Consider the following 25989-nt stretch of genomic DNA (forward strand, 5'->3'; position numbering starts at 1 on the left):
AAGGAAAGTCAATAAAAACATATTTAAGCTATGTATAATTAATAAAATAAAATTGAGTACAACCGCACAGGAGAGTGAAAATCCACCATGGCGTTAGAATAGAAGATGAAAAAATTAAGCCCCTCAAGAACTCCTTCAGTAGACTTGTTCTTTAGTAGCTTATAACAATTAATTATTTTAAGGAAAATAATTAATAATTTGTCATGTTTTCTTAGTCCAATTTCTTTCTTTTCCTTAATTAAATTATGCTACTGCAAGGTAAGTAGACTAAAATTGGCAATTTACTTAACACGAAATATCCCAAAGTAACTTTTTGAGACTAAATTGTTTTAGTTGATATACTCAAGTTAAAGATCTATAAATAGTAACGCTTTTAATGTGAAAGGACATTGTTGCCCTCTATTCAATTCACAAGAATCTAATTAATCATATAGGACATTTAAGTCATTTATTTTGAGATAAATGCATTTATCATCTCATCATGTATTGTTTTGATTCCACCAACTACTACTCTATAAAATTATTTTCATTCCATCACCTACTACACGAAAATTACATACCATATGGACGAAATATAAGGGGTAATTTTTGGAAGGTTTACTCACTCTTATTATTAAGATTTTTTTTTTTTTAATTCTTATTATTAAGATGGTAAGAAACCGAATGAAGCATAACACTTTTTATATGCAAATGATTTGTTCAATTACATGAAGAAAAAAAAAAAAGTATATAAATAAAAAAGTCATAAATTAAATAAATAAAACTGAGTATTCTTGGGGCCTCAACTATTGTTTATATGTCATGTTGTCCAGCAGTGTTGAAAGATAAATTTTCAACAATTGGGTTTCTCAATTTGCTGTTAGCTTTGTTTTTGAATGAATGAGAAGAAGGCTTGCTTGACACGGAAAAAGAAAGAAAAAATAAATAAATTGTCTGAAGAATAATCTGTTAAGGGGTAATTTTGTCCAAAAAAATGTCCTCAGACAATCACTTAAACGGATATCAGTTAAAAATAAATTAAAAAAAGTCATAAATTAAATAAATAAAACTGAGTATTCTTGGGGCCTCAACTATTGTTTATATGTCATGTTGTCCAGCAGTGTTGAAAGATAAGTTTTCAACAATTGGGTTTCTCAATTTGCTGTTAGCTTTGTTTTTGAATGAATGAGAAGAAGGCTTGCTTGACGCGGAAAAAGAAAGAAAAAATAAATAAATTGTCTGAAGAATAATCTGTTAAGGGGTAATTTTGTCCAAAAAAATGTCCTCAGACAATCACTTAAACGGATATCAGTTAAAAATACCACCTTGGGATAGTTGAGGGGGATTTTTTACCAAAAATATTCATTTTTTTGCAATTCGCCCTATTTTTTTTATTTTCCTTCCCTTTCCTTTTATTTATTTTTTATCCTTATAGTTAGCTGAAAATTCAATAACCCAATTTCTTAATACCACCCACACACACACACACACACGCACATTATATATATATATATATATATATATATTATCACTATTAAAATCACAAATACAAGCCATTTCAAGGAAGGAGAGCATCTAACAGCCACTAGAGCCAAATGCTCCACTCAAATCGCCACATTCGGCTAAAAGAGTTTTCTTGCTCAAAATATGAGCTACAACATTTCCTCGACGAGAAACCCAAGAAAGGGAAGAACCCTCACAGACCTTAAGAAGAGATTTAATATCATTAAAAATAACCATTAAGGCTTCAATAGATGCATGAAAGTTCATAACTGGTTGGCAATCGCCCTCTACAATCACATCTTTATACCCCCAGTTTTTAACAAGAAGTAAAGATTCATGAACTATAAGTCCTTCAGCTAGAGGAAGGCAACTAACATTCTCAAGAAAAATTGAAGCCACCTTAATGGGTTGTCCGAGGTGGTTTCTGAGAATCATACCTTCCCCACAAGTCTTTTTAACCGAACTGAAGGCCACATTAAAGTTAAGTTTGAAATATCCATCCACCGGTGCCGTCCAAAGCTGAGGCAAAAAAATAGAAGGAGAGGATGGAGGTGACAACAGTTGATTCTGCCGACAAATCTCTTGGAACTCAATATCCGAAAAAATAAATAAATAAATAAATTCCCTTGGAACTCTTGAATAGCAATATGAGCTTTTTGAGCAGCTTCAAAAGGATGCCATCGTTTTTGCTTAAAAATGAGATAATTTCTGCATTTCCAAATGGTCCAACAGAGAAATGCTGCTAAGCTTAAACAATCATCCGGAGCCTCAGTTAAGTTCTAATTCGAACAAAGATCCAACCACCTTTTTGGCCAAACAGAAGGAAAATCAGCACTGAAATCAATTCTAAACGAGCTAAGTTTCCAAACCATGCAAGCAAAGGGACAGGTGCAGAGAATGTGATCAACCGTCTCAACCTCCGATTCAAAAATGGATAGCAAGACATTTCAAAGACTCCACGTAAGAAAAACAGATTATTTACAGGTATGCGCTCATGAATGCACTGCCATAGGAATAGTTGAATTTTCTTATGAGCGCGAATTTTCCACACCTGTTTCCACAAACCACCGCGGACGGGATTAAAACTACAACCATCAGTAGGAACAAAACGAGGCTTAGAAGAAAAAACAGATAATGCAACATGGTAGGCACTTTTAACCAAGAACTTGCCATCCTTGGAGGGACCCCAAATCTTGCAATCAGCTTCCCCCATTGAACTGAAGGGAATTTGTAATATGATAGACTGATCCCGTAGATTAAAATATTGACAAACTAAATCTAACTTCCACTTTGAGGGGAATGATTAATAAGGTCTGCAACAGAAAAAAATTGGTAGCCAAATTCTTTGAAGTAACAGGGAAGTTTGAAGCGGCAGGAAGCCAGTTGTCCTTCCAATAATTGACCTTGGATCTGTCCCCAATACGCCATCTCATACCTTTTCTAATGATCTCTCTTGCCGAAAGAATGCTCTTCCAGACCCAAGAAGCACTTGATTTGTGAAGAGCATCAACAAAGTTACAATTTTTGAAGTATTTCGATTTGAAGGATTTAAAGAACAAAATATCATCACCGATTTCCATTTGCCATGCAAGTTTTGCAAGAAAGGCCAAATTGAAGGCCTCAACATTCTTGAAACCAAGTCAACCTTCATTCTTGGATTTACAAAGGGTAAACTAGCTGATCCATTTAATTTTATTGGATTTTTCTTCACCACTCCACCAGAAGTTAAGGAGATTTCTACTTTTTACAATTATGCTTTAGAAGTTTAAAACATTGCATAAAGAAGGTTAGGAGAGCCGGGAGAACCGATTTCACCATCACCTCTCTGCCGGCCTTAGACATCAATTGACTTTTAAACAGTTTGGTTTTTGAAGCAACCATATCTGAGATAAAGTTGAGAGTTATGACCTTGGACCTGCCCATAAAGGAAAGCAACCCAAGGTATTTATTGCACCAATCAACATCCTGAAAACTTAAGGTTTGTATCTTTAAGGGTTGAAAGAGAATTAGGAGAAAAATACAAACAAGATTTGTAATTTATTAATTGACCTGTTAAAGCTTCCTAGCAGTTGAGGACAGATTTAATGCACTGCATGTAACGACTCAGGTTTTTATTCAACTCGGTGGGTCAGTGATGAACCAAAGATTGACCCGTTAACGGATCCAGATGCAGAAGTAAGAAACAAGACAATGGTCTCCCAAGGCATAATACACCTCTAAGACCCTTTGATGACCTTCTATAAGGTCACGGAACCCAAATTAATAAAGTGCGGAAGCAACTTGAAAACAAATCCATGGGGATGTACATTATCCTTAGGACACAAAAATGGAATTTTGAAGAGATTCGAGGCTCAACAGAAACAAAATGAAGACAAGCATATCAAAATCCTACCGAAAAGAGGACCAAGGGTAAAATGGTCATTTTACCCAATGAGGAACGAATTTAACTGTCAACAAGTCAAATTTGATCAAAAACATCTAAAAACATTCTTTGGTAACTTCACATGAAGACCTAAAGCCAAAGGAACTGAAATCCCAGTTGAACCCTATCTCGGTTCGAACCAAATCCGACATTCTCTCACTAAAACAAGGATATCTTGAGATAGGAAAATAATTTGAAGCTGAAATTGGTACCATTGGAAAGCTTACTTCGACGCGGTCAGTTTAGACTAAAAAACGGACCAATTCTGAGTTGAAACGAAGAAGTTACATTAGATTGAAGTTGGAAGTCCAAAACTGAAAACTCTGGAAGACTTGAATCGGTTCAACATTCTTGAACCGGTTCAACATTGGCAGTACGCCCAAACTGAACCAAAATGACACCTTGAACCAGTTCAACTTGACCAGAGTTGAACTTAAACAGCAGAAACAGTATTTTAGCAGAAAAATGAGTTTGGAGCGCGATTTTCGAGGTCAATATGACATTTTTCAAAAAAATATTGTGAAGAAACTCCCCTTAAAATCACATTTTCTATGTGACAAAGTCAAGAACGGAATTTATTTCTTAAAAGAAATCCCCAAAATGCCCTTGGGCCGAGTTTTTCAATAAAAAGGTGAAATGAGTCCATAGGAGGCTCAAAATACAAACAAAAGGGTTTTTCATGGAAAAGATCATTCACGCAAACGTAAATGATGATTTTGAGTGAACAAAAATGGTCCGCGACTCCCGAAAATGGCCGAGTCAAAATTCGACCCCCCAACGACCAAAAAGGCAAAAATTAACTTGAAATGAGAAAAGTGAAAACCAAAATTAGGAAATGGTTTCAAATGACCATTTGGCCCTTGGCCACACTTCATACATGATTAATGAGACCCTATGAAAGAATGAAAATGAAATTCTCACACCCGATGCAACCATGGTGGACAAATACTTGACATTTTTTAATATTTTCATAATATTTCATAAAGTTAAAAGTTACATAGGATACAAGGTACGTGTCATTGGCCTTCGGCCTTATCTTATATATGTTGAATACAATGAAAAGGGTGTACTTATGTACACATTACATAAATAGAATCAAATATACACATTTTGTCAAAGAAAGCTACAAAAGGCATTTCATGCTAACATTTGCATGAAATGGAAACTTCAAAGTTACAAGTCATCCACGGAATAATCGACAAGCATCACGAACCAAGTCTTCGTACCTGAACAAATCTCCCAGTAACTTCGGGGTGAGTAAACAAGTTTACTCGTAGAGAATGAGCATGCATCGACTCAATTTTTTTAAAGATTTTTAGACTAACATGAATCAGTTCAAAAGGGTCATGCCACCTAACGTCTATGTCAAATGTTAGATTCAGAGAGCATCCTAAGCTACCATAGAGTATAGACAATAAGAATCATGATATACATACACATGTGAAACAAGTCAAGATTGGATAATCCAAGGAATCACAAGAAGTTTATAAGTTAACATGAATTACATTATCAATGTAATTAAACAGGGTTTGGAACAATCCATACAACACGACAAGAAAGATACTTGAAAATAGATTAACATGAATTGCATTATTAATACAATTAAGTGAGATTGGAACATACCAATTAACACGACAAGAAGTATACTTGGATATAAGTTGACAAGAACTCCATTATCAATACAATTAACATGATTGAAGCATTCCAATTAACACGATAGAAGTAACACACTAAATCAAGAACAAGACATAATATTTATGCGATTAAACAAGGATGGAACATTCCATGAAACACGAAAAGAGTTATACATGAATCAAGAACAAGACATAATATCTATGTAATTATACAAGGATGGAACATTTCCTATAACACGAAAAAAAATTAAATGTTCAAGGAATGCAACACTTGAAATCTAAAGAGTGAAATTAAACAATGTGGAAACTTGGATATCGCCCGGATTAAAACCGTACTCTTGGAATCACTTTAGGGTTATCAACCCAAGGGTACCTTCCCCTAGTGTTGGGATCACTTTAGGGTTATCAACCCAATGGTACCTTCCCTTATTCTTGGGATCACTTTAGGGCTATCAACCCAAGGGTACCTTCCCCTGTACTAGAACCAAGTCCTAGCCATGACTATTCTTGATTGATATCTCAAGTCCCAAAATCAACAAGTTGTGTAAGTCAAGATTGTATTAAAATACAAGAAATGCATTAACCACATTTCATGCACAACCAAGATTTTGGAACACACAAGTCATGTCCTATGTTCATCAATTATAATGGCATGTAACATGTCAAGAAAACATAGTATGCATCTATATAGATTAGAACCAAAATATATAGCATAAGAAATCCATTGAAGTACATATACCACAAGTATAAGACACGTGATTCAATTACTTATTTAACAACACATGAGTAACTTAAATCATTATACGACAACCATGCTAGTTCATTAACTACCTTAATGAGATCAAGATACAAGGAGTCTAGGTACATGATGAAAAGCTAAAAACTCATGAAATACAAGTCCAACATCAATTTACAAGTTCATTTCATACGAGACACGACCATGTGATTTAAATTCCATACAAAAAAAATAAGCAAATGTAAGTCTCAAAACTTATCAGATTATTCTCAATTGATACATGTGAAGGAACTTGTCAAGAAAAGCATGAATTCCAAGTTAGAAACTTAATCAAGACCAAGAAGCTATTGAATGGATTTTAATTATTTCATTTAATTAAAATCTTTAGGTTTTGAAATTCATCTAAATGATCTCAAATTAATATATGTTATACAACATGTCAAGACTTGATTTACTAACACGATACAAGTGATTTTCATGCAATGTATGGTCAAGAGTATTAAACTTTAATACTAGAAAAATAATAATTGAAAGGTTTCAAAACCTAATCAAATATTCTAGATTTAATATATGTGAAACTAAATGGCATGCATACCAAGATTATCAAGTCGGAAATCCAATGGAGTGAATAATACACTCGGAATAAATTAATTGATCAAATTAATCATTTGTCTTTAGATTTTAAACATCATCAAATACTCTCAAATTCACATATGCTGAAGAGTATGCTAGGGCCTAATTTAATATGCTAACACACATCGATTTCAAGCTAGTTAAGGCCACATGAATTAAATATTTATTCAAGATAAATATTAAATAAAATCTTTATTCCTTGTCCAAATGCTCTAAATTTAATATATGTCAATGACCATATCAAGGGATAATTTAATATCATGCTACATGTTTAAACAAAGATACAAGCAACCGGGAAAATTAAATCTTATACAAAGAAATAATTAATTAAAAATTCTAGATTTGACATCCAAGCATGTAAACAAGTAGTACAAGCATCCATAACATGTAATATAACAAGAATATAAACTATAACACCCCATACCTTGATTTGAGATGAAAACCTCAAAGGCCCACCGAAATAAAAGTGTTCCGAATCCGACGATACCGAAGGGTTTTGTCGGGGACAATACGGTGAACAAGAATCCCCAAGAAGCCCCATGAAAATTCAAAATTGAACTTGAAACCCAAACTCAAATGTGGTCAGAAATGGATTCCAATAAGGGTGAAAGGTGCGCGTCGTTAAGACAAGCATTAAACATTAAGGCCGAAAAGTTTTCACTCGAGGGAAGTGGCCGAAAAAAGAAGAAGAAGCATGGCAGCCCCTTGACAGCCATGGCTGCCGGCCAAGAGAGAGGAGAGAGAGAAGAAAATCTGACTCTTCTTCTTTAGACCCCCTATTTATAGAAAATCTCAAAAAGTGCCCTGAAAGGGCCCCGCCGGGTCTGGAAAAGTGGATTTTGAGCAAATGCACTCAAACAGCAAAACTCTATAAACAAAAAAGATTCTAAATGAGAAAGCATGAACAACGGAAGAAACGGCGTCAAAAATTGAGTACCGAGCAGAGAGATATGCCCCGAACAAGTTTGGCGGCAACCGGGGTCAAAAACTCTGAAACTGGAGAAAAATGACCAAAACGGAATTCTAAGAGTACACGACTCGACAAAATGTGAAAATGAATCCCGTACGAGGATTCAGGCTCCAGACGAGATATTTTTGCAATAACTTTCGTTAATTGCACAATGGCCCCTCCAAAAAGGGTTAACTGCACTAATGCCCCAGAATGAAAATATCTTTCAAAAATATTTTCTTAGATACCCCTGAAATAAAATATCTTCAAAAGATATTTATGAAAAACACCCCAAGAAAAGAAAATAATTCCAAAGAACTATGCATCCATGCCCCTGTGGACACCGGGAGCAACCAGAATACTTTCTCGCAAAAGTAAGGATACGTATTTCGAGGAAACCACTGAAGATGAAGGTACGTGAAGTCAAAAACTAACTCCGAGCATGAAAAATGAGGTTTTGTCAAATAAGTGACAAACGGAGATAAGACAGAATAGGGAAAAGGACGAAATAGCGCATAATGTCTGAAAAGTGAAAATGCAGAAATGACTCGATTTTCAAAGGAAGTTGTCAATCCACGGAAAAGAGTCTCAGAAATCATTTCCAAGCACTCGAGATGACACTAAGCGACAAGAAACAGAATTCAAAAAGGAAAATTAAACGAAAAAAATTCATTCGTAAAATTTCAGGAAAAAGGAAAGGGAGGTAAATGACCGGGTCGTTACACTGCACTTCAAAAGAATTTGCAGCTCTACAGAAAAGTAAGGCGTCATCGGCGAATAGTAAGTGAGAAATTTGATGGCAACCCTGACCCATTTTCAGCCCCAAAATTTTTTTCCTTCTCGAACATTTATGAAATAGCAGGGATAAACCTTCAGTACAAAAAAGGAACAAGTATGGTCAAATGGGATCTCCTTGTTGCAGGCTTCTGAAAGGAGTAAAACAATCTCCTTTTTCTCCATTTAATAGCACAGAGTATGAAATAGTGCTAATGCATTCCATAATTAAATTAACCCATCTTTGATGAAACCCCAACAAACTTATGAACTTGCACAGAAAAGACCAGTTCATTCTATTATAAGCCTTTGCCATATCCAATTTGACAGCTATGTAACAAGAATCACCATGTTTTTTCAATTTGAGAACATGTAAAAGGTCATGAGCAATCAAAATGTTATCACGAATTAGGTGTTAGGGACAAAAGCGCTCTGGGATTCGCTAATAAGGAGAGGAAAAAAAGGTTTGTGTCTATTTGTAAGGGCTTTCGAAAAAATCTTATATGCCAGATTGCATAGTGCAATTGGTCTAAAATTCATGATTAAAGTAGGGTGAGAAACTTTTGGGATCAGAACCAGGTTGGTGGAGTTTAGACAAGTGGTAAATTGAAACCTTTAGCCAGATCCATCTTTAGCACATCCTATTTAGTCTGAAAAAACAAAGGAGTAAACCCGTCCGGGCCTAAGGCTTTATAAGGCCTCATGCTTACCACTGCAAACAAAGTTCATCACTGGTCCCCTCGCGCAGCAGCTCGCGGTTCATTGTTGAAGTCACCTTGGGCGCCACCAAATTCCAAAAAGTTAAATCATCCAAACATGGAAAGGCAGCAAAAAGATTTTGGAAATAGCCTTCATCAACCTTGCGGATATCATCTTTGGAATCCTTACCACATCGATCCTCAATCCCAAATATCTTATTTTTCTTTCTACGAATTTGTGTTTTTTTGTATTCGTGTCCCCAATGATTCAACCATCCAATCTGTGATTTTTGCAGCAAAAAAAGCTCTTCTTCTCTCCAAGCGTTGCCCAACTTTTGTTCCAACTGAAAGCATAGACCTTTGTCAAAATCAGCCTCTTGTTCTTTAAGAGGTTTCAGCATCTACTCAAGATTATTTATCTTAACCTTAGCATTATTGCATTTTCCTCTTCGCCAATATTAAAGATTGGCCTTGCATTGAGTTAATTTGTGCTGGATGCACTAAAGTGGAAGGAAGGAAAGATTGACCTTGCACTGAGTTAATTTGTGCTGGATGCACTAAAGTGGAGGGAAGGAAAATGGACATCTCATGACTTTGTGATTCATCAAAATGAAAAGATCTTCGAATATGAGAGAGAGAGTCATTCAGGCAGGGGGAAAACTAAGACCATTCAAGAGTATAAAGGGCTCCTGAGTCTAGTAAGAATGAGTTTACTTAATACCCTTTTGTTTTGCCAGGTGGAAGGAAACCCCTTAAAGGGGAGATTATATTCAAGCTTTATTAAAACAAAAGTTCTGATCAAGACCCCGGCGGACTCGATCCACCATCCTATCAAATCAAAAGATAATAAAATGTTAAGATAAAACAAGACCCGGGTGGACTCGAACCACCATCCTCTCAAATCAAAAGCAGATCTGAGCGCTCTTACCAACCAATCTTGAGCTAACGGACCTACAAGCCAATCATCCAAAAGAAATAAAAATTTATCCCCTAAAAAAAATTGTTCACAATTGGACAAATATATAAAATATTCCCCCTAATATCATTTTACATGACTTCTCCACCAACCAATAGACCAGGGGTCTAAAAAGCCAGTTTAAACCATCAAACCGTACCAAACATAAAGGTTTAGTTTTTCTTTATTTTTCCACAATTAGGCTAGGTATAAAGTTCGACAAGAAACCGTTTTATAAATTATATATTTTTTATTTCATAAATAATAATATAAACCATTTAAGCACTCTATATATATCTTAATATATAATAAAACATTATTTTATTATATGTATAATATGTATGTATATATATATATCAGAATGAATTGTACAAAGGTCTAGAATAGTGAAATTTGATTTGCTTATTTGGTGATCTAAAAATAAATATCAAACAATAGTAAAAGACTATCATATGTCCAATAACAAAAAAAAAATTGAAATTCTTGTCTAAAAATAATCTATCTAAATATGTTTCACAAGTAAAAGCTATATTTCAAACTTAAAATCCATAAATTTGTTTAATAAACATAAAATCCATTAATTATTTTAAGATGGGAACTTCGACATTTGATTGTATGAGTTTTTTGATTTGCCATCATGCATTACTACCTATGGTTTATATGTCGGTTATATATATAATTAATTCCGCCAAATTAAATATCGTGATATCAATTCACTAGCTCCTATTATCTTCATTATCTACTATATCAATTCAGACAATCTTGATCGCCATAAACAAGCCTTCCCTCTATATATTCTTATACTTGAACGTTTCATCCCATTCCATACCTTTTATAATCAAACAAGCAAGCATACATCAATCGTCACTTTAATTGATGTCAATTAAAAACCACACTTGCAATATTTATGGATAGAACAATGAATCCTTATAAGAAAGTTTATAAATTTATAAGTCGATTTGATTTAGGAGATTATATATATGTCTCATTTGTCACTTTAAAACTATAGCATTGATATTGTATATAAATAGTAAATAAATTGAAAATATAACCGAGAGAATAGGGAATTGACTTTACTACAAATTGAAAATATAATAGAAAGAATGCTAGGAAATGGACTTCTCAACACAAACCTCACAAATATGGCTAATTACAATTATAACCATGATATTAGAAATGCATGATAACTACAATACCCAAAATTATGATAAATGCACATTGCACATGTAATCAAAACTAAGCATAATAATAATAATCATAATGCATACCAAGTACATATAAGATATACTATATATCACAAACAATTTTGCTATCACCTCGATTGATCATATAAAAAGCTTGTCATGCCCAACAATAGGAAGAGTCAAGACAGATCCAACTATTTGTTCAACAGCTCCACCATTTGATCCCACAGCTAAACACTTGCAGAGCTTTGCTTGTGTCTCACAAGCAGGCAGCTCAATAATAAACTGCTCTCTTCACAAAAATCAGCTTTCAGGCAGGCAAACTAACCAGAAAACGACCAGAATAACCCACATTTTCTTACATACATATACTAAGAATGAAAAACCATAAAACATACAATACAAGAACTTAAAAATATAATCCAAATCAGTTCTCTATCAAAAATATACCTCGCAATAAAACAAACATTGAGAACTGTAAATTTTATGATGGCCAAAGGAATATAACAAATGGAGACTTAACTGGAATGAATTAACACAAAGGATTGGCATGAATAACAGTTGTACCAATGCAATTGTAGTCGTTGCAAGTCTGATGACAATCTCTGATGAGTTTCTTTGACAACTCTGGGTGTTTTAAAGAAAGGATTGGCATATCCACCAAATTCATGAATAAAGTGAGGTTGAGGTAGAATTTCCACGTTCCTCAGCTCTTCAACTCCACCTTCACCACGACCGGACAGCTGCAAGCATTTGTCATCTCCAAGAAGCCAAAAAAAAAAAAAAAAAACCGTACAAGCCAAAGCAAACTTTTTCTTACATATAAAGACAACGATACACCCTAAATACAAGAACTGGATTACACTTTCTGACAATTTACTACTCAAATCAGTTCTTATATAGTTCACCATTGCACAAGATCGTAAAACTGAGAACAAATTTGAAGCTTCCCGTAATGATAGCCAAGAAAAATAACAAATGGAGACATAACCGGCATGAATAAACGGAAAGCATTGGCAGGAAATAACAATTGTACCATGCACGTATTGGATGCACCCAAAGTTTGAAGATTTTGACAATTTCAGCTTTAAGTTTATGCATCAGCCAGCATATTAGCAAATGAATATATAGATAGTAAACCATACAAAATCGTGCAGTCCATTTTGTTGTGTCCCTTCGTTACTTCATTTGTTTGGAGCTAATTTTGTATTAGAATACATTTCGGAGACTACTAACTATTTTATATAAAATTAACATATTACAAATATTTTGAAATTGATCACAAAATTTATAAGTGGAAGCCTATTGAAACCAAATATGTTTGATTTACCATCAACTAGTTCATATAAAACTCCGACATAGCTCAAAATATTTCATAATGGATGTATGATGATTAACACAGTTAAGGACTTGGATGTATATCAATTAAGTAGCTTATTCAAAAATTTAATTTTTGGGAAAATGTGATAACACTAATCTAAATGGTTGTGTCGAAAAAACAGTTTTGTCATTTATATACAAAGTACGTGTCCAGTCATATGATTCATAATTAATGATAAGAGTGTCTAATGATTAATAATTAATGAAAAATTAAAGCTCTTTTCTTTCAGTAGGTTGAATTAAAGCTTGTACCTGAAGATGTATCGTTGCTTTGGCATGATCTGTTGCTATTGTTGCTCGTAATTGCTTTGCGTACGAGATTGAGATACCAGGAGCCAAAAGGAGGAAAGAAGATGGGAGAAGAAACACAAAAACACACACAACACACAGTGGAGGAGACCCCGGGCAAAATCCCGGTGCGACCTCCCCCGAAACCAAAAAATGAATATTTTTATTAGGGTAAGGTTGACCTGCCATGCAAGCGCACCTGTCATGGCAAAGGTCGGTGGATCACACAACATCAATGAATCAATCCTGAGCCATCCTTCCTGATGCCTTTACATCATCCAAACACAAAACCAGCTATCCCATCATCATACACTTGATATGATTAGTCTTCAGCTTACGCATCTATACGACTTAGCAACCTTGAATTCACAATCATTCGGAACTCCAAGCCACCATAGATAGACGCCCACAAACAGCCATATGTATAGGTCTTCGTGTTACACTCATCATGTGGTGGTTTCTTGAGAATTCAGACAAATAAATCAAAAACGCCATATCTATCCCTGTAAAAACCGAATAGAAATACCAAGAAAAAGAACACAAACAGTAAAATTAAAATAGCAAGATCCGTCCATTTGACGGAAACTCACCCAAAATTAAAAGGGAATTATACCAGAAAAGAAGGATAAAAAAGGTACGACAATATATATATATATATATATATCAGATCTACAGGAAAAAAGTCAAAATCATGTGATTTTCTAGTAAATATATATATATAAATTGTAAAACTAACAAAACTAACAACAGATCTCCATAAAAAAAGACAATAGATCATATAATTTTCGCAATCAATACCTTGTAACAGATCTACAAATATTTTAAAATCATATCGCAAATTTAACAATGGATCTACCGGGAAGAAGTAAAAAACGAATCATATATATATATATATATATATATAACCATATTGAATTGCCGATTTTTTAAATTCATGTCTCAAAAAATTTTTGAACAAAATATCAAAATTGAATAACCGAAATATTAAGATTACGAAAATCAATACCTTGTAACAGATCTACAACGTCGCCTAAACCACAAATTGAGAAGCCCGACATGATCATTCCAAGATAAAAAAGAGAATAGACAACGCCTAGATGTATAATGATAATGTGAGGAAAGGCCTTTTTATAGAACGTTTGGAACTATTGGACGGATGAGATTGATCATGTAGAAATAGATCGATGGATGAGATATAATCAAATTGAGTGTGTCGGTCGGTTCCCACGATTTTTGGTTGAGGCGGTTCGGTATGAGGTGGCAACTTTTGTTTGACAAATGGGTGGTCGACACGTGGTCGAGCGTTGTCCATTCAAAATGGGACATTTTCAACGTTAGCGTGGCCTCGTTGAACACGCCACCTGCAAGTTGCCGATGTGTTGGCATCTCTATCTTTTGCTGTTTGTTTCTCGGAATTATTCCACTCCTGGTCCGGATTATGAGCCTCTTCTTTTTTTGTCTTCCTATGGTGTTCGTGTTAAATACCGACACGTTTTTAGATGAAGGAGCGAATTGTGTCCGTGTTAGATATCAAGAATCATCGTACACATGTTTGACATTTCATATACCTAAATAAAATTTTATTATTTTAAATAATTTTTTAACACTTCTTGTATAATTAGGCCCATGCTTTCAAACATATCTAATATCTGATTATCTTAAAATAATAAAAACATATTATAAAGTGTTCAGTTTAATTTAATTTAATTTTTTTACATTATACATGCATTAAATTATATTTATTTATTTAAAATAAAAATATTATTACGACAAAGTAGTGAAATAATTATATATATTTTTATATAAAAATAAAAGAGTATTAGGGGCACAAAAAAGTTTAACCATCAAACCGGACAAAACATAAGGGTTTAGTTTCTTTGATTTTTTTCACAATTAGGTTAGGTTTAAAGTTCTACAAGAAACCAATTTATAAATTATATATATTTTATTATATAAATAATAAAACAATAATATTAACATTTTAACCACTCAATATATATCATAATATATAATAAAAACTATATATATATATATATATATATATATAATGTATATGTTCAATTATATATATTTTTTATATATATTAGAATGAATTATACAAAAGTCTAAAACAGTGAAAAACGATTTGGTGATCTAAAAATAAATATCAAACAATAATAAAAGAAAAAAAAAATCAGATTATGTCACATTTACATTAACAAAAACAAAAAAAAAAAAAAATGAATTGCTTTTCTAAAAAAATTCTCTATCTGATTATGTTTCACAAGTAAAGCTCTTTCCAAGAGAAAATTTATAAATCATGATTAAGGGAACATTTGGCTTTTGATTGTGTGAATTTTTTGAAGATATTATAGTTATTATGCATTTCTAGGAATCTTATACATATAATCAGTTCCCTCAAATTAAATGCAATTAGCCATATGAAGTTTGTGGTGAAATCAATTCCTTAGCTTCTCTTTCACTATTTTTATGCAAATTTTAATCTCCTAAATCAAACCTGAAGTATTCTTACAATCTTGATAGCCCTAAACAAGCAATTCTTGTGATTCAATACCCTCTATATATTCTTATCCTATACGTCCTCTTCCGAGTAGTTTATAATTAACAAATCTAAGCACACGTTAATTGTCTTTTTAATTGTTGTCAATTATAAACCATTCACTCGCAATAGTACGAATGAGGATAGAATAATAAATCCTCGCAGGATAGTCGAACCACAAGAATTATTAGTTTATGACTAGTTTATGGCTATCAGTAGGATTGATTTAGGAGATGATTTATTATTTGTTTGATTTATTTATCACTTTAAAACTATAGAATTGAAAATACAATAGAGAGAATAAGGAATTGATTTCAATACAAATTGAAAAGATAATAGAAAGAAGGTTAGGGAATTGACCTTACTACAAACCTCACAAATACGGCTAATTGTATTTAATTTGGGGAAACTAATTATAACCATGGTACGTAGAACTGCATGATAACTACAATATTTAAAATAAAAAAAAATTCATACAATCAAAAGTTGAGAATAACTCATCTGCCTAAGCTAGGTTGTAGTATGACCTGTCTAGGCATGCTTATCAAATCCCCATAATTGTATGATAAATGCACATGTAATCAAGACTAAGCATAATAAAAATCATAATGCATACCAAGATATGTAAATACCAAAAACAATTTTGCTATCACCTCGACTTTTTGTTAAACTACTTTCTTAAACATTTACAGTTGTTTATTACACCAAAAAAAGGTTTTGTGAAAAAATGTTTCACATTAGCTCAGCACAATAATCCAAGAGAATTTGGTGGGCTTTATGTAGTACGAGTCATTATGTGGTGGCAAATTTGTAGTCTTTGTCCAATGAAGAATTCAGTAATGTATGTTCCACAATAGCAAAATCAAAAAGAGTTCACCGTTACAACAAGAAAATAGAGAGTGGAAAACACTTTGTTCTAGTTCATGGGTCTTGCCATGGAGCATGGTGCCAGTACAAGCTTGTCACCCTGCTCAAATCTGCCGGTCACCGGGTTACAGCTTTGGACTTTAGTGTGGTCAGAAGATATATGCTTCAAATGATATCACTGACCTTTTACTCATATGCCGTGAGATATTTAATAATATATTAAAAATAATTAATTAAATATTCAACTCGATATTTAATTAAAATGCAAATTAAAGTAATAAAATAATAATAATAAATAAAGAACTTGGATCGAGGCTAGTATTTGATATTATGTCCTTAAGACAGATTTGTCCCGCTATGGTGCTAATAGATTCAGTGGCGTCTATCTCTCAGGGTACAACGGTCTACATTCACCAGTAGCAACACTACAAACTCGTGGATATGGCGAACCTCCTCCATATAATACTCTCTCTGACTCAAAAATACATTTATACTATCTAAATGCTAAATTGGATGCAATCCGAACCAAATGATTCGGACCAATTTTAATATGGTTCGATGAAATTGGATTAGGGTCTAAGTGGCTCGAACCACTTGACCTATGGTTTGAACCCACTTGGGTTGGGTTCAAGTCTAGAGAGGGAGAGAAAAAATTGAATTGAACAAATTACAACTGGCAACCTAAGGGAGTATTTATAGAAATAGCAGTGCCTTTTCGGATTGGATGTGTCTCTTTATCATTGGACACAACCATTTATATGTGTCTTTTCATTACTAGACACAACAATTTATATGTGACTCTTCATCATTGGACACAACCATTTATATGTGTCTCTTCATCATCGGACACAACCACTCTAATTGGTTACAATGGTTCACATGGTGTCTGTTCACCACTAGACACATTCACTCCAATAGATTGCAATGGTTCACATCGTGTCTGTTCACCATTAGACACATCCACTCCAATAGGTTATGTCTGTTCGTTTTAATTTGCATCTTTTCAGTACATAACCAACCAGTAATGATACATGTTTAGTCAAAGATATCGATGACTAATCAAACAATTTTCATTCACAATTTCTAACAATTGCCACCATATCTGACTACATGCAACCATTGATGGACTTCATGGCATCCCTGCCTGGTGGACCGGTGGTGAGAGGGTGGTCCTAGTTGGGCTCAGTTATATATAGCGGCTTTTGCATTTTCTCTAACCATGGAAAGCTTCTCTGAGAAGATCTTTGTTGCAGTTTCATCACAGCCTTCATGCCGAATCAAAGAGATCCACCAGCCACCTCTTTTCAAGAAGTAAGAAAATCTTGATTAGGCCTAGTTCAAATTTCCAATTTTGAATGTCTCATGGAATAATGAAACAAACCTATAGTATTTAGAACCGGCAGCTTAGATTTAGAATTAATTAGAGAAATTTTAGTTAAAAAGTTGAACTAAATTTTTTTTAAAAAAATTGGTCATCCCTCATTTTCAAAGACCTTGGGGATTGTTTCCATCCTAAAATAAAATTTAAAATTGCTTGGCAAATTCAGTAAAATCAGAGTGAAAATGTCGAGTGTTGGTGAGGTACCGAACCTTAGAGGGTTCGAATTCAATGGTCGACTAAGAGTAATATTAGGCCCCTATTCTAAAATAGCTGTTACTAATAGTTTAATTCATGGCAGAAGGTGCTAAAGAGAAGAGTATACACAAGAAGTTGCATTTGAATTGTATTTGAATTCAAATTTAGCAGTTGATTACAACCGCAACATAACCGCCCTCAACTAATCTTGGAAATAACTATAAAAGGTGTTGAAGAAGACTTTGCAAATGGCTTTAACTAAAAAAAAAAAAAAAAATTTGCAAATGGTCCCCAACCAAAATAACACATTTCTTTACAATGTAGCTTTTATATCTCATGCACTTTACTACTTACATTAGGTACTGTTTTAGATTGTACCTTTCGTCAACTGTTAAATTTGGTTGGTCTTTTCGTCAGTCTATCATTATTTTTATTACAAATGTGCGTTAACACACATAAATATAAACAATATAAATGAAATTTGGAATAGATTATGATTTAATATTTTTCATTATTTGAGCAAAATTAATCAAGTAAGGAACCATTGTTAAACAGTATATCAACTTTATATCCTATAATTAGGAACTTTAGTTGTCAATTTTGCTTCCTAATTTTTTTTCTTTCTATTTTTGCTCTAAAAAGTATGCTGGAGGGACTCCACTCAAAGCCTGGATGGACACACAGTTTGCAGCATTTGGTGACCCCAATGAACCTCTAATATCATTGGCTGTAGGCCCCAAGTTCATGAAATCCACCCTCTATCATCTCTGCTCTATTGAGGTAAGCCCCTCACCTCACACTCTCTCTCTCTCTCTCTCTCTCTCTCTCTCACACACACACACACACACACAAAGTAAACACAAGTACATGCTACAACAAATTTGGTCTTGGGTACAAATCGGACAATTAGTCCAGATATAAGTGTTTGAATCTTGCTAAGGGCAATGTTAGAGTTGTGTGCCTTTAAATTTTGGAAATTTTTTTGTTTTTGGCGGAAATGAAAAATGCTGCTAAATGTCTAAAAAATATTCCACCAAAGCCTATAGCGTCAGCTCTCAGAAAGCAGCCAAAGCATGGTGACCCCACAACGCTGTCCTGAAGTGCATGAGTTGAACCATGTAGTCGGTATTAATACTAATGTATCATTAAAATATTTGATATTTGATGGAAGAACGGGTAAATATTTGATATTTGACAATTCAACAATTAAAGAACACTTGTCTCTCTAAGTCACTGGTAAACTTCTTAATTCAATCCACACTCTCAATGGTAGTAAGGAGAATACACAACTCTCAAGGTAATGTTGAGAGATACACAAACTCACTCAACATATATTGTAGTGATGGGGCTCATAAATGTCATGTACTGGTACTGAATCCCAAACCCGGGCTCATGATAAAAGGAAAGAGAAAACGAACTGTATGAACACAAATATTCTTTAGACATAAACTATTTCTCTCCATTTCTCTCATTTAATAATGGAGTGTGAAAAATAAAACTCAATTATATTCTAACTATGGTTTATTAACATTTGGTGTGGATGAAATTAGCATTCACAAGCATTAGGCAATTCTGTCAAAAATTTCTTAGGGATCTCCCATGGATCCCCTTCAAAGTTAATAGCTACAAGTTTGGTTACACTTTAAAAATGGAACGATTTTTTAATGTAAATTAGACTTCAAAAGATTCAATTCGAAGTCAAATTTCACCCAATTTGGATTTTAAATGAGTAAGTTGTCATTTTTCAAAGTTGGGTCAGTGTTGCTGAATTAATTAACAGCACTTTCAGACTGCAGATCAGTCCTGTTCGAAATTCAAATTCTCTCAAAGCACCAAAGCATTTACCATGAAACTTTCCAGATCAATTCTACCATGAATCTAATTTCAAACCCCACTAGAATAATGCAAAAACTCAATGTACAACTCGAGTTATGATACAATTAAGACACACATGTCAGATTCTGCACCCTGATATATTAAACTAAAGCTAAGACGAACCTTTCTAATCATTAAAGTTTCAAAAAATTATTCAAAATATTAAGGGAGTTATGAGGCTCACAACTGGACTGTACTACAGGAGGTCTTTCTAAAATGCTAAAAACAAGCTTATTAAGGGAGTTATGAGCCTCACAATTCAAGTGAGAATATATATATTTTTTTCGATAATTATAATAATTTCATATTATATATAACATATGCCCATTTGTTGGTCAAAACATTCATCCAAAACATACATCATTCCCACCCAAAACAATCCTTGCCGGCCTGACCTGTGAACTTCAAACAAAGCAGTCAAATATCCGACCAGCTACCCTTCGGCCCGACCTGTCAACACAACAGGCTGTGCTTCCAAAACAGTAGTCGTCTTAAGAACTATCCCTGCCGGGATAGCGTCAGCGACGGCTGCGACATTGTTGCCGGCGTCGGCTGCGACTTTGTCGGCGACTGCGTCTGCGGCGGTGAGGCGGCGGCATCCATCTCCTAAAACATTTTAAACAAAATGAATGTAAAACCTCCCGATATAAATATATATTTATGTGAAGTGCTATATGTAGGTTCTACACCCTTCTATGACATAATGCGTTTTAAAACCGTAATGGCCGTAAACCTATCAAATCTCCGGAGTTAAGTGGGATGGGTGACCCCCTGAAAAGTCTCTTATTCGGGCGAGTCAAAGGTGAACAATATTATCTCTGGATAAAGAGTGGATTGTTACATTTATTCTAACGATCATCTCATAGGAAGAGGGTTATTACATTCTAACAGTCACCTTATCCAGGATTTCTAGGTAGGGTGGGCTAACATTAAATATGAATACTAATTGGTTTGGACCTTTATTTTAATATGGTGGCTGAGTTTACTTTGGCTTCATTGGGTTTTTTGGGTAGACTAATACTATTAATTTTTTTTTTATTTTTTAGGCTGGGCTAATATATTAGTATAGTAAAAAAAAAAAATTCTATGTCCACATAACATTATCCTACTACAAATAGTCCTCAATACATAAGGTCTCTTTAGATAAAAACAGAATTTGAGTGTTAATCAAATTTGTTTGATCATAATAATATAGTCAGATTAAAATATTTGATATTTGATGGAAGGGCGGGGATCCTTCTGAACAACCTGTTCAATCTCAAACACCTTAAATGTGGGAAAAATAAGAGGTGAGTTAGGAAAACCAGTAAGTAATATTTCAGCAATGAATTTAACAATAAGAGAGATTAATTAATTCTAAATGCATGCTCAAAACATAAATAAAACTAAAATGTCCTTCGCTAGGGCTAACTCTTAGCCTTAATACCAACTAGGACTTCCCTCTAAGGTCATGCACAACAACCAACAATCCAACAATTAAAGAACACTTGTCTCTCTAAGTCACTGTAAACTTCTTAATTCAATCCACACTCTCAATGGTAGTAAGGAGAATACACAACTCTCAAGGTAATGTTGAGAGATACACAAAGCTAAGACCGTATCATAAAAGGTGAGAGACACAAAATGAATAAACAATTGAGTAAAATGTTCAAGTAAGTAGGAGCAAAAAGTAGTAAGATATAACTTTAAAAATAAATAAAATACAAAATTTTTTTGACAGAATAAGTTGAAGAGATGTCCAAGGAATGAGTATACAAACCTCTTTTCCGATTCCACTCGTTTCAGCAAGCTTTCTTCTTCCACAAAGAAGACCTATATATTTGTAAGATTAAATATGAAAAAAAATTAATATATTTTATACTGAACTTGTATAAATTTTTTAACCCAGAATTTTAATTAATAATATAGAAAGAAGAAAGAAATGTTACCTGAGGAGTGAGGAGGCATAGCCCTAAAGCTAAAAACAATTAATGAGCTCAAAATGGGACAAAGATGAGGCCCAACTAACTCCTCATATGGAAGGTAGAGAGATATGAAATAGGTGGGTGAAGGATGTATTCTTAGTGTTTGGCAGATGAGAATGAGAGGATGAGATAATTAAAGAAATAGTTGTTTGGACAATGGCTTTAAAGAGAGAGATTCGTGTAAAGGGCTTAGAGATGATGAGGGGGTGGGTGGGTGAGCCTTTATTTGGACTAAAAGGGAGTAAATGTATAGTCAATTCAACACTGTATAGTCAATTCTGAATGCCTGTCAAAAAAACAGAAAAACAGCAAAAAGTATGTACCGCTCTCAACTGTAGTGATGGGGCTCATAAATGTCATGTATTGAATCCCAAACCAAACGAACTGTATGAACACAATATTCTTTAGACATAAACTATTTCTCTCCATTTTTCTCATTTAAAAATGGAGGGTGAAAAATAAAACTCAATTATATTCTAACTATGGTTTATTAACATTTGGTGTTGAAGAAATTAACATTCACAAGCATTAGGCAATTCTGTCAAAAATTTCTTAGGGATCTCCCATGGATCCCCTTCCTGACCACCTTACCGTCAAAGTTAATAACTACAAGTTTGGTTACACTTCAGAAATGAAACAATTTTTTAATGTAGATTAGACTTCAAAAGATTCAATTCAAAGTCAAATTTCACCCAATTTGGATCTAAAATGAGTAAATAGTCATTTTTCAAAGTTGGGTCAGTGTTGCTGAATTAACAACACTTTCAGACTGCAGATCAGTCCTGTTGGAAATTCAAATTCTCTCAAAGCATTTACCATGAAACTTTTCAGATCAGTTCTACCATGAATCTAATTTCAAACCCCGGTAGAATAATGCAAAAACTCAATGTACAACTCGAGTTATGATACAATTAAGACACAAGTGACAAATTCTGCACCCCTGATATATTGAACTAAAGCTAAGACAGACCTTTCTAATCATTAAAGTTTCAAAAAATTATTCAAAATATTAAGGGAGTTATGAGCCTCACAACTGGACTGTACTACAGGAGGTGTTTCTAAAATGCTAAAAAAAAGCTTAACAATTCAAGTGAGTACCAGTAATTAATCTAAAACCAGTTATGACCAAGGTTAACAAGTTCATTCTTCATACCTGTACAACCAAAATAATTGAATTTATGCGTATATATATTTCAAATGATTTATTCATGTAAAGGGTCATAATAATTCTCACACAAACGGGTTAATACAAGTATTAGCACCCAACATCTCCATGTCCCTTCATGGCTGTTCCAGATTTTTATCTTCAAAATGGTAAGAGGAAGCATCATAGCCCAGTTGGTAGACGTTAAACATACATTTACCAACACTATCAATTAACAAATAAGTATGCCATGCATGATATTTATGCGAAATGCCACAAATAGATGTAATAATGACACATATATTTATGCATACACGTATTAAATGTCATGCTATACAATTATCAGTTCCAATCTTTAAAAGGACATGAATCATGTTCCATATAATCATCTGTGAAGTATAAATCCAATTTCAATTAAAAATTTCCAAACATGAATCACATTTCGTTCAAACAATTTCGGTCAGTGTCCATTTTTCCGTTCACTTGCTCATAGCAAGCCACACAACACAAGGGCTCCGAGCTCTTGTTTTACAAGCTACTAACCCAATGAAATCAAGCATCACATGGCCAAGTTTAAGGTCTCTCACCCTAGGGCACCGGTTCCAGCACAACCCCATCAACCAAACTTTTCGCACCATCAATAAACCAATCATCTCTTACTCAACAGCAATTTATTACCATCATGAATGACTGAATTCTCATCTCAACATTTTTGTCAAACACCATGTGTGTGCAAAATTTAAAAGCATGATATAATTAGCATATATATTTATTCCCAGCAGTTCATGCATTAGAACAAAATGTATCACAGTTTGAACAAGATGATCACAATTACACTACACCTCTGGCACCTAAACAGTACACATAGTGTTAGCATTTATGATACCACGATTTATGGTATAACTTACCATAATAGCCGAGATATGATAGGCCCAAATCATGGGATGTCATTTATCATATTATCTGTGAGTTATGATAGTTACTAATCATGTATTTGACTTTATTTACGCATATGTCTAGGCATATAATATGCAATGATTTGATTTTGTTTCCTTTCTTATAATATGAGCATATGCTCATTTTATCTATAAATACTAGAGTTATGAATGAGTAATTCATCTTATTCAAGTTTTTACGCAATTCTCTCTTTTCTCTTCTTTTTATATTTCTACTTGGTATTAGAGCCAACACCTTTCCACACCTTTCAGCAGCCTTGCTACTTGTGCGACAGCTACCTTAGGCTGTTTGTGACATCGTGTGACGTTGCCTACATATGTTTTTCTGTATTGCTGTTTTGTGATCGAAAACAGGTATTTTTAAGTTTTACAATTTCTTTTTCACTCTTCTAGGGTTGGGTAAATTGGGATAGTTGGTTTCCAACACCTAGAAGGGCTTGGGTAAAAAAAATTAGTTTACAAAGAGATTCCGAATATTAAGAAGGAGGTGGTCTGGCTATATGTAAGTGGGCAATGCTCCTTAAAAAAGGTATGTATTTGGATTTTTTGGGAATGGTCTGAGGAGATATTGTTTATGGTTTCAGGAGCCCATTTGATTTATTAACAGAATTTGTGGTGTTTTTGGAGTTCTTTTTATTGTTGTGTGACAGATTATAGCAGATTCGGGGTCTTCGACTGTTAATTCTCTTGGGTCACGTTCTGTGGGTGGTGATGCCATTTTTCCCACCAACTCATCAGAAAATTCAGGACTTTAAATCACCACAGTGAAGTTGGATGGTTCCAACTATTTGATTTGGGCACAGTCTGCCAAGATGTTCATTGGTGGCAAAGGCAAGATTGGCTATATTACTGATTCTGAGAAAGAACCAGCTGAGTCAGAGAAGGCATATTCACAGTGGTTTGCAGATAACGCTATGGTTATGTCTTGGCTAGTTAATTCGATGCGACCAAACATAGCTGTTGGCTATATGTTTATGAAGACTGCTAAACAGATTTAGGATTCAGTTCAACGCATTTATTCTCAGAGGCAGAATAATGCACGAATTTTCTAGCTGGGGCGAGATATCACCAGGATTTCTCAGGGTGACTTGACAGTTTCAGGTTACATCGCCAAGCTTCGTACTATTTGGGAGGAGATGTCATATTATGATTCCTTCCACTCTTGGAAGGATCCAGATGATGCAGTTTTATATGCAGGAATTGTGGAGAAGAATCGAGTGTTTCAGTTTCTTGACTGGTTGAATGACGAGTTTGAGTATGCTCATGTTTATTTATTGGGCTTATCTTCATTCCCTACTCTTGAGGATGCATATTCCTATGTGTTGTCGGATGAGAGCCGCCGGACTCATCCATTAGGTGTTGATTCTGTTAATCGTTCTGCTATGGCAGTTCGGATTCCTAACCTTTTAGGAACTTTACCATCCCAATCAGTTCAGAGCACTACCACCGGTCCTCCTCTAGGACAACAATGTGGACGGTGTGACCATTGCGGAAAAATTGGTCACATCAAATCTCGTTGTTATGCTCTACATGGACGTCCACCGCAACAAAAATAACAGCCTCGATCCTCTGCACATTCTGTTACACAACCAGTCTCGTTGTCAACTACTGACAACCCTGCCTCTACATCTTCTGCCACAGTTACCTTGACTCAAGCTGATTTGGACAAGTTCAAGTAATTCTTCAACCAAATGGAGGCATCATCTTAGCCAACCTCCACTTATGCCCAGTTAGGTACTATTGCGTCTGCACATAGCGTATCTACATCTTCAACACCATGGATCATTGATTCTGGTGCTTCAGACAATATGACTGGTATGTTCTCACTCTTCCAATCTTATAGTATCAGCTCTGGCCAACGCAAGGTCCGCCTTGCGGATGGCTCTCCATCTTCCATTGCTGGGAAGGGGTTACATATCAGTTACTCCTTCAT

The 25989-nt window shown here is 34.3% G+C and overlaps 1 protein-coding gene and 2 long non-coding RNA genes across 3 annotated transcripts in view; all 3 read right to left on the reverse strand.

Annotated features, from left to right (window-relative positions):
* Positions 1–5713: 5713 nt before the first annotated feature.
* LOC132266709 (uncharacterized) overlaps positions 5714–25989 on the reverse strand; it is a 46822-nt gene continuing 26546 nt past the window's right edge. Inside the window, exon 2 of the long non-coding RNA XR_009468683.1 lies at positions 5714–9672. This is a non-coding gene — a long non-coding RNA (uncharacterized LOC132266709). The remainder of the gene's footprint in view (positions 9673–25989) is intronic.
* LOC132266708 (uncharacterized) lies at positions 11792–13919 on the reverse strand. The gene is made up of 2 exons (XM_059767681.1): positions 13100–13919; positions 11792–12210 (listed from the first exon to the last, which is right to left on the reverse strand). Exons 1-2 carry the CDS (start codon positions 13322–13324, stop codon positions 11986–11988), a joined length of 450 nt encoding a protein of 149 aa, XP_059623664.1. The 5' UTR covers positions 13325–13919; the 3' UTR covers positions 11792–11985.
* LOC132267542 (uncharacterized) lies at positions 19986–22155 on the reverse strand. Its single transcript, XR_009469024.1, has 3 exons — positions 21921–22155; positions 21752–21804; positions 19986–20598 (listed from the first exon to the last, which is right to left on the reverse strand). It is a non-coding gene; the product is annotated as an uncharacterized LOC132267542 (long non-coding RNA).

Source organism: Cornus florida, unplaced genomic scaffold (assembly GCF_030987335.1).
Source record: "Cornus florida cultivar Cherokee Brave unplaced genomic scaffold, ASM3098733v1 CherokeeBrave_3.0.0_Hap2_Chr07, whole genome shotgun sequence".
Taxonomy (NCBI): domain Eukaryota; kingdom Viridiplantae; phylum Streptophyta; class Magnoliopsida; order Cornales; family Cornaceae; genus Cornus; species Cornus florida.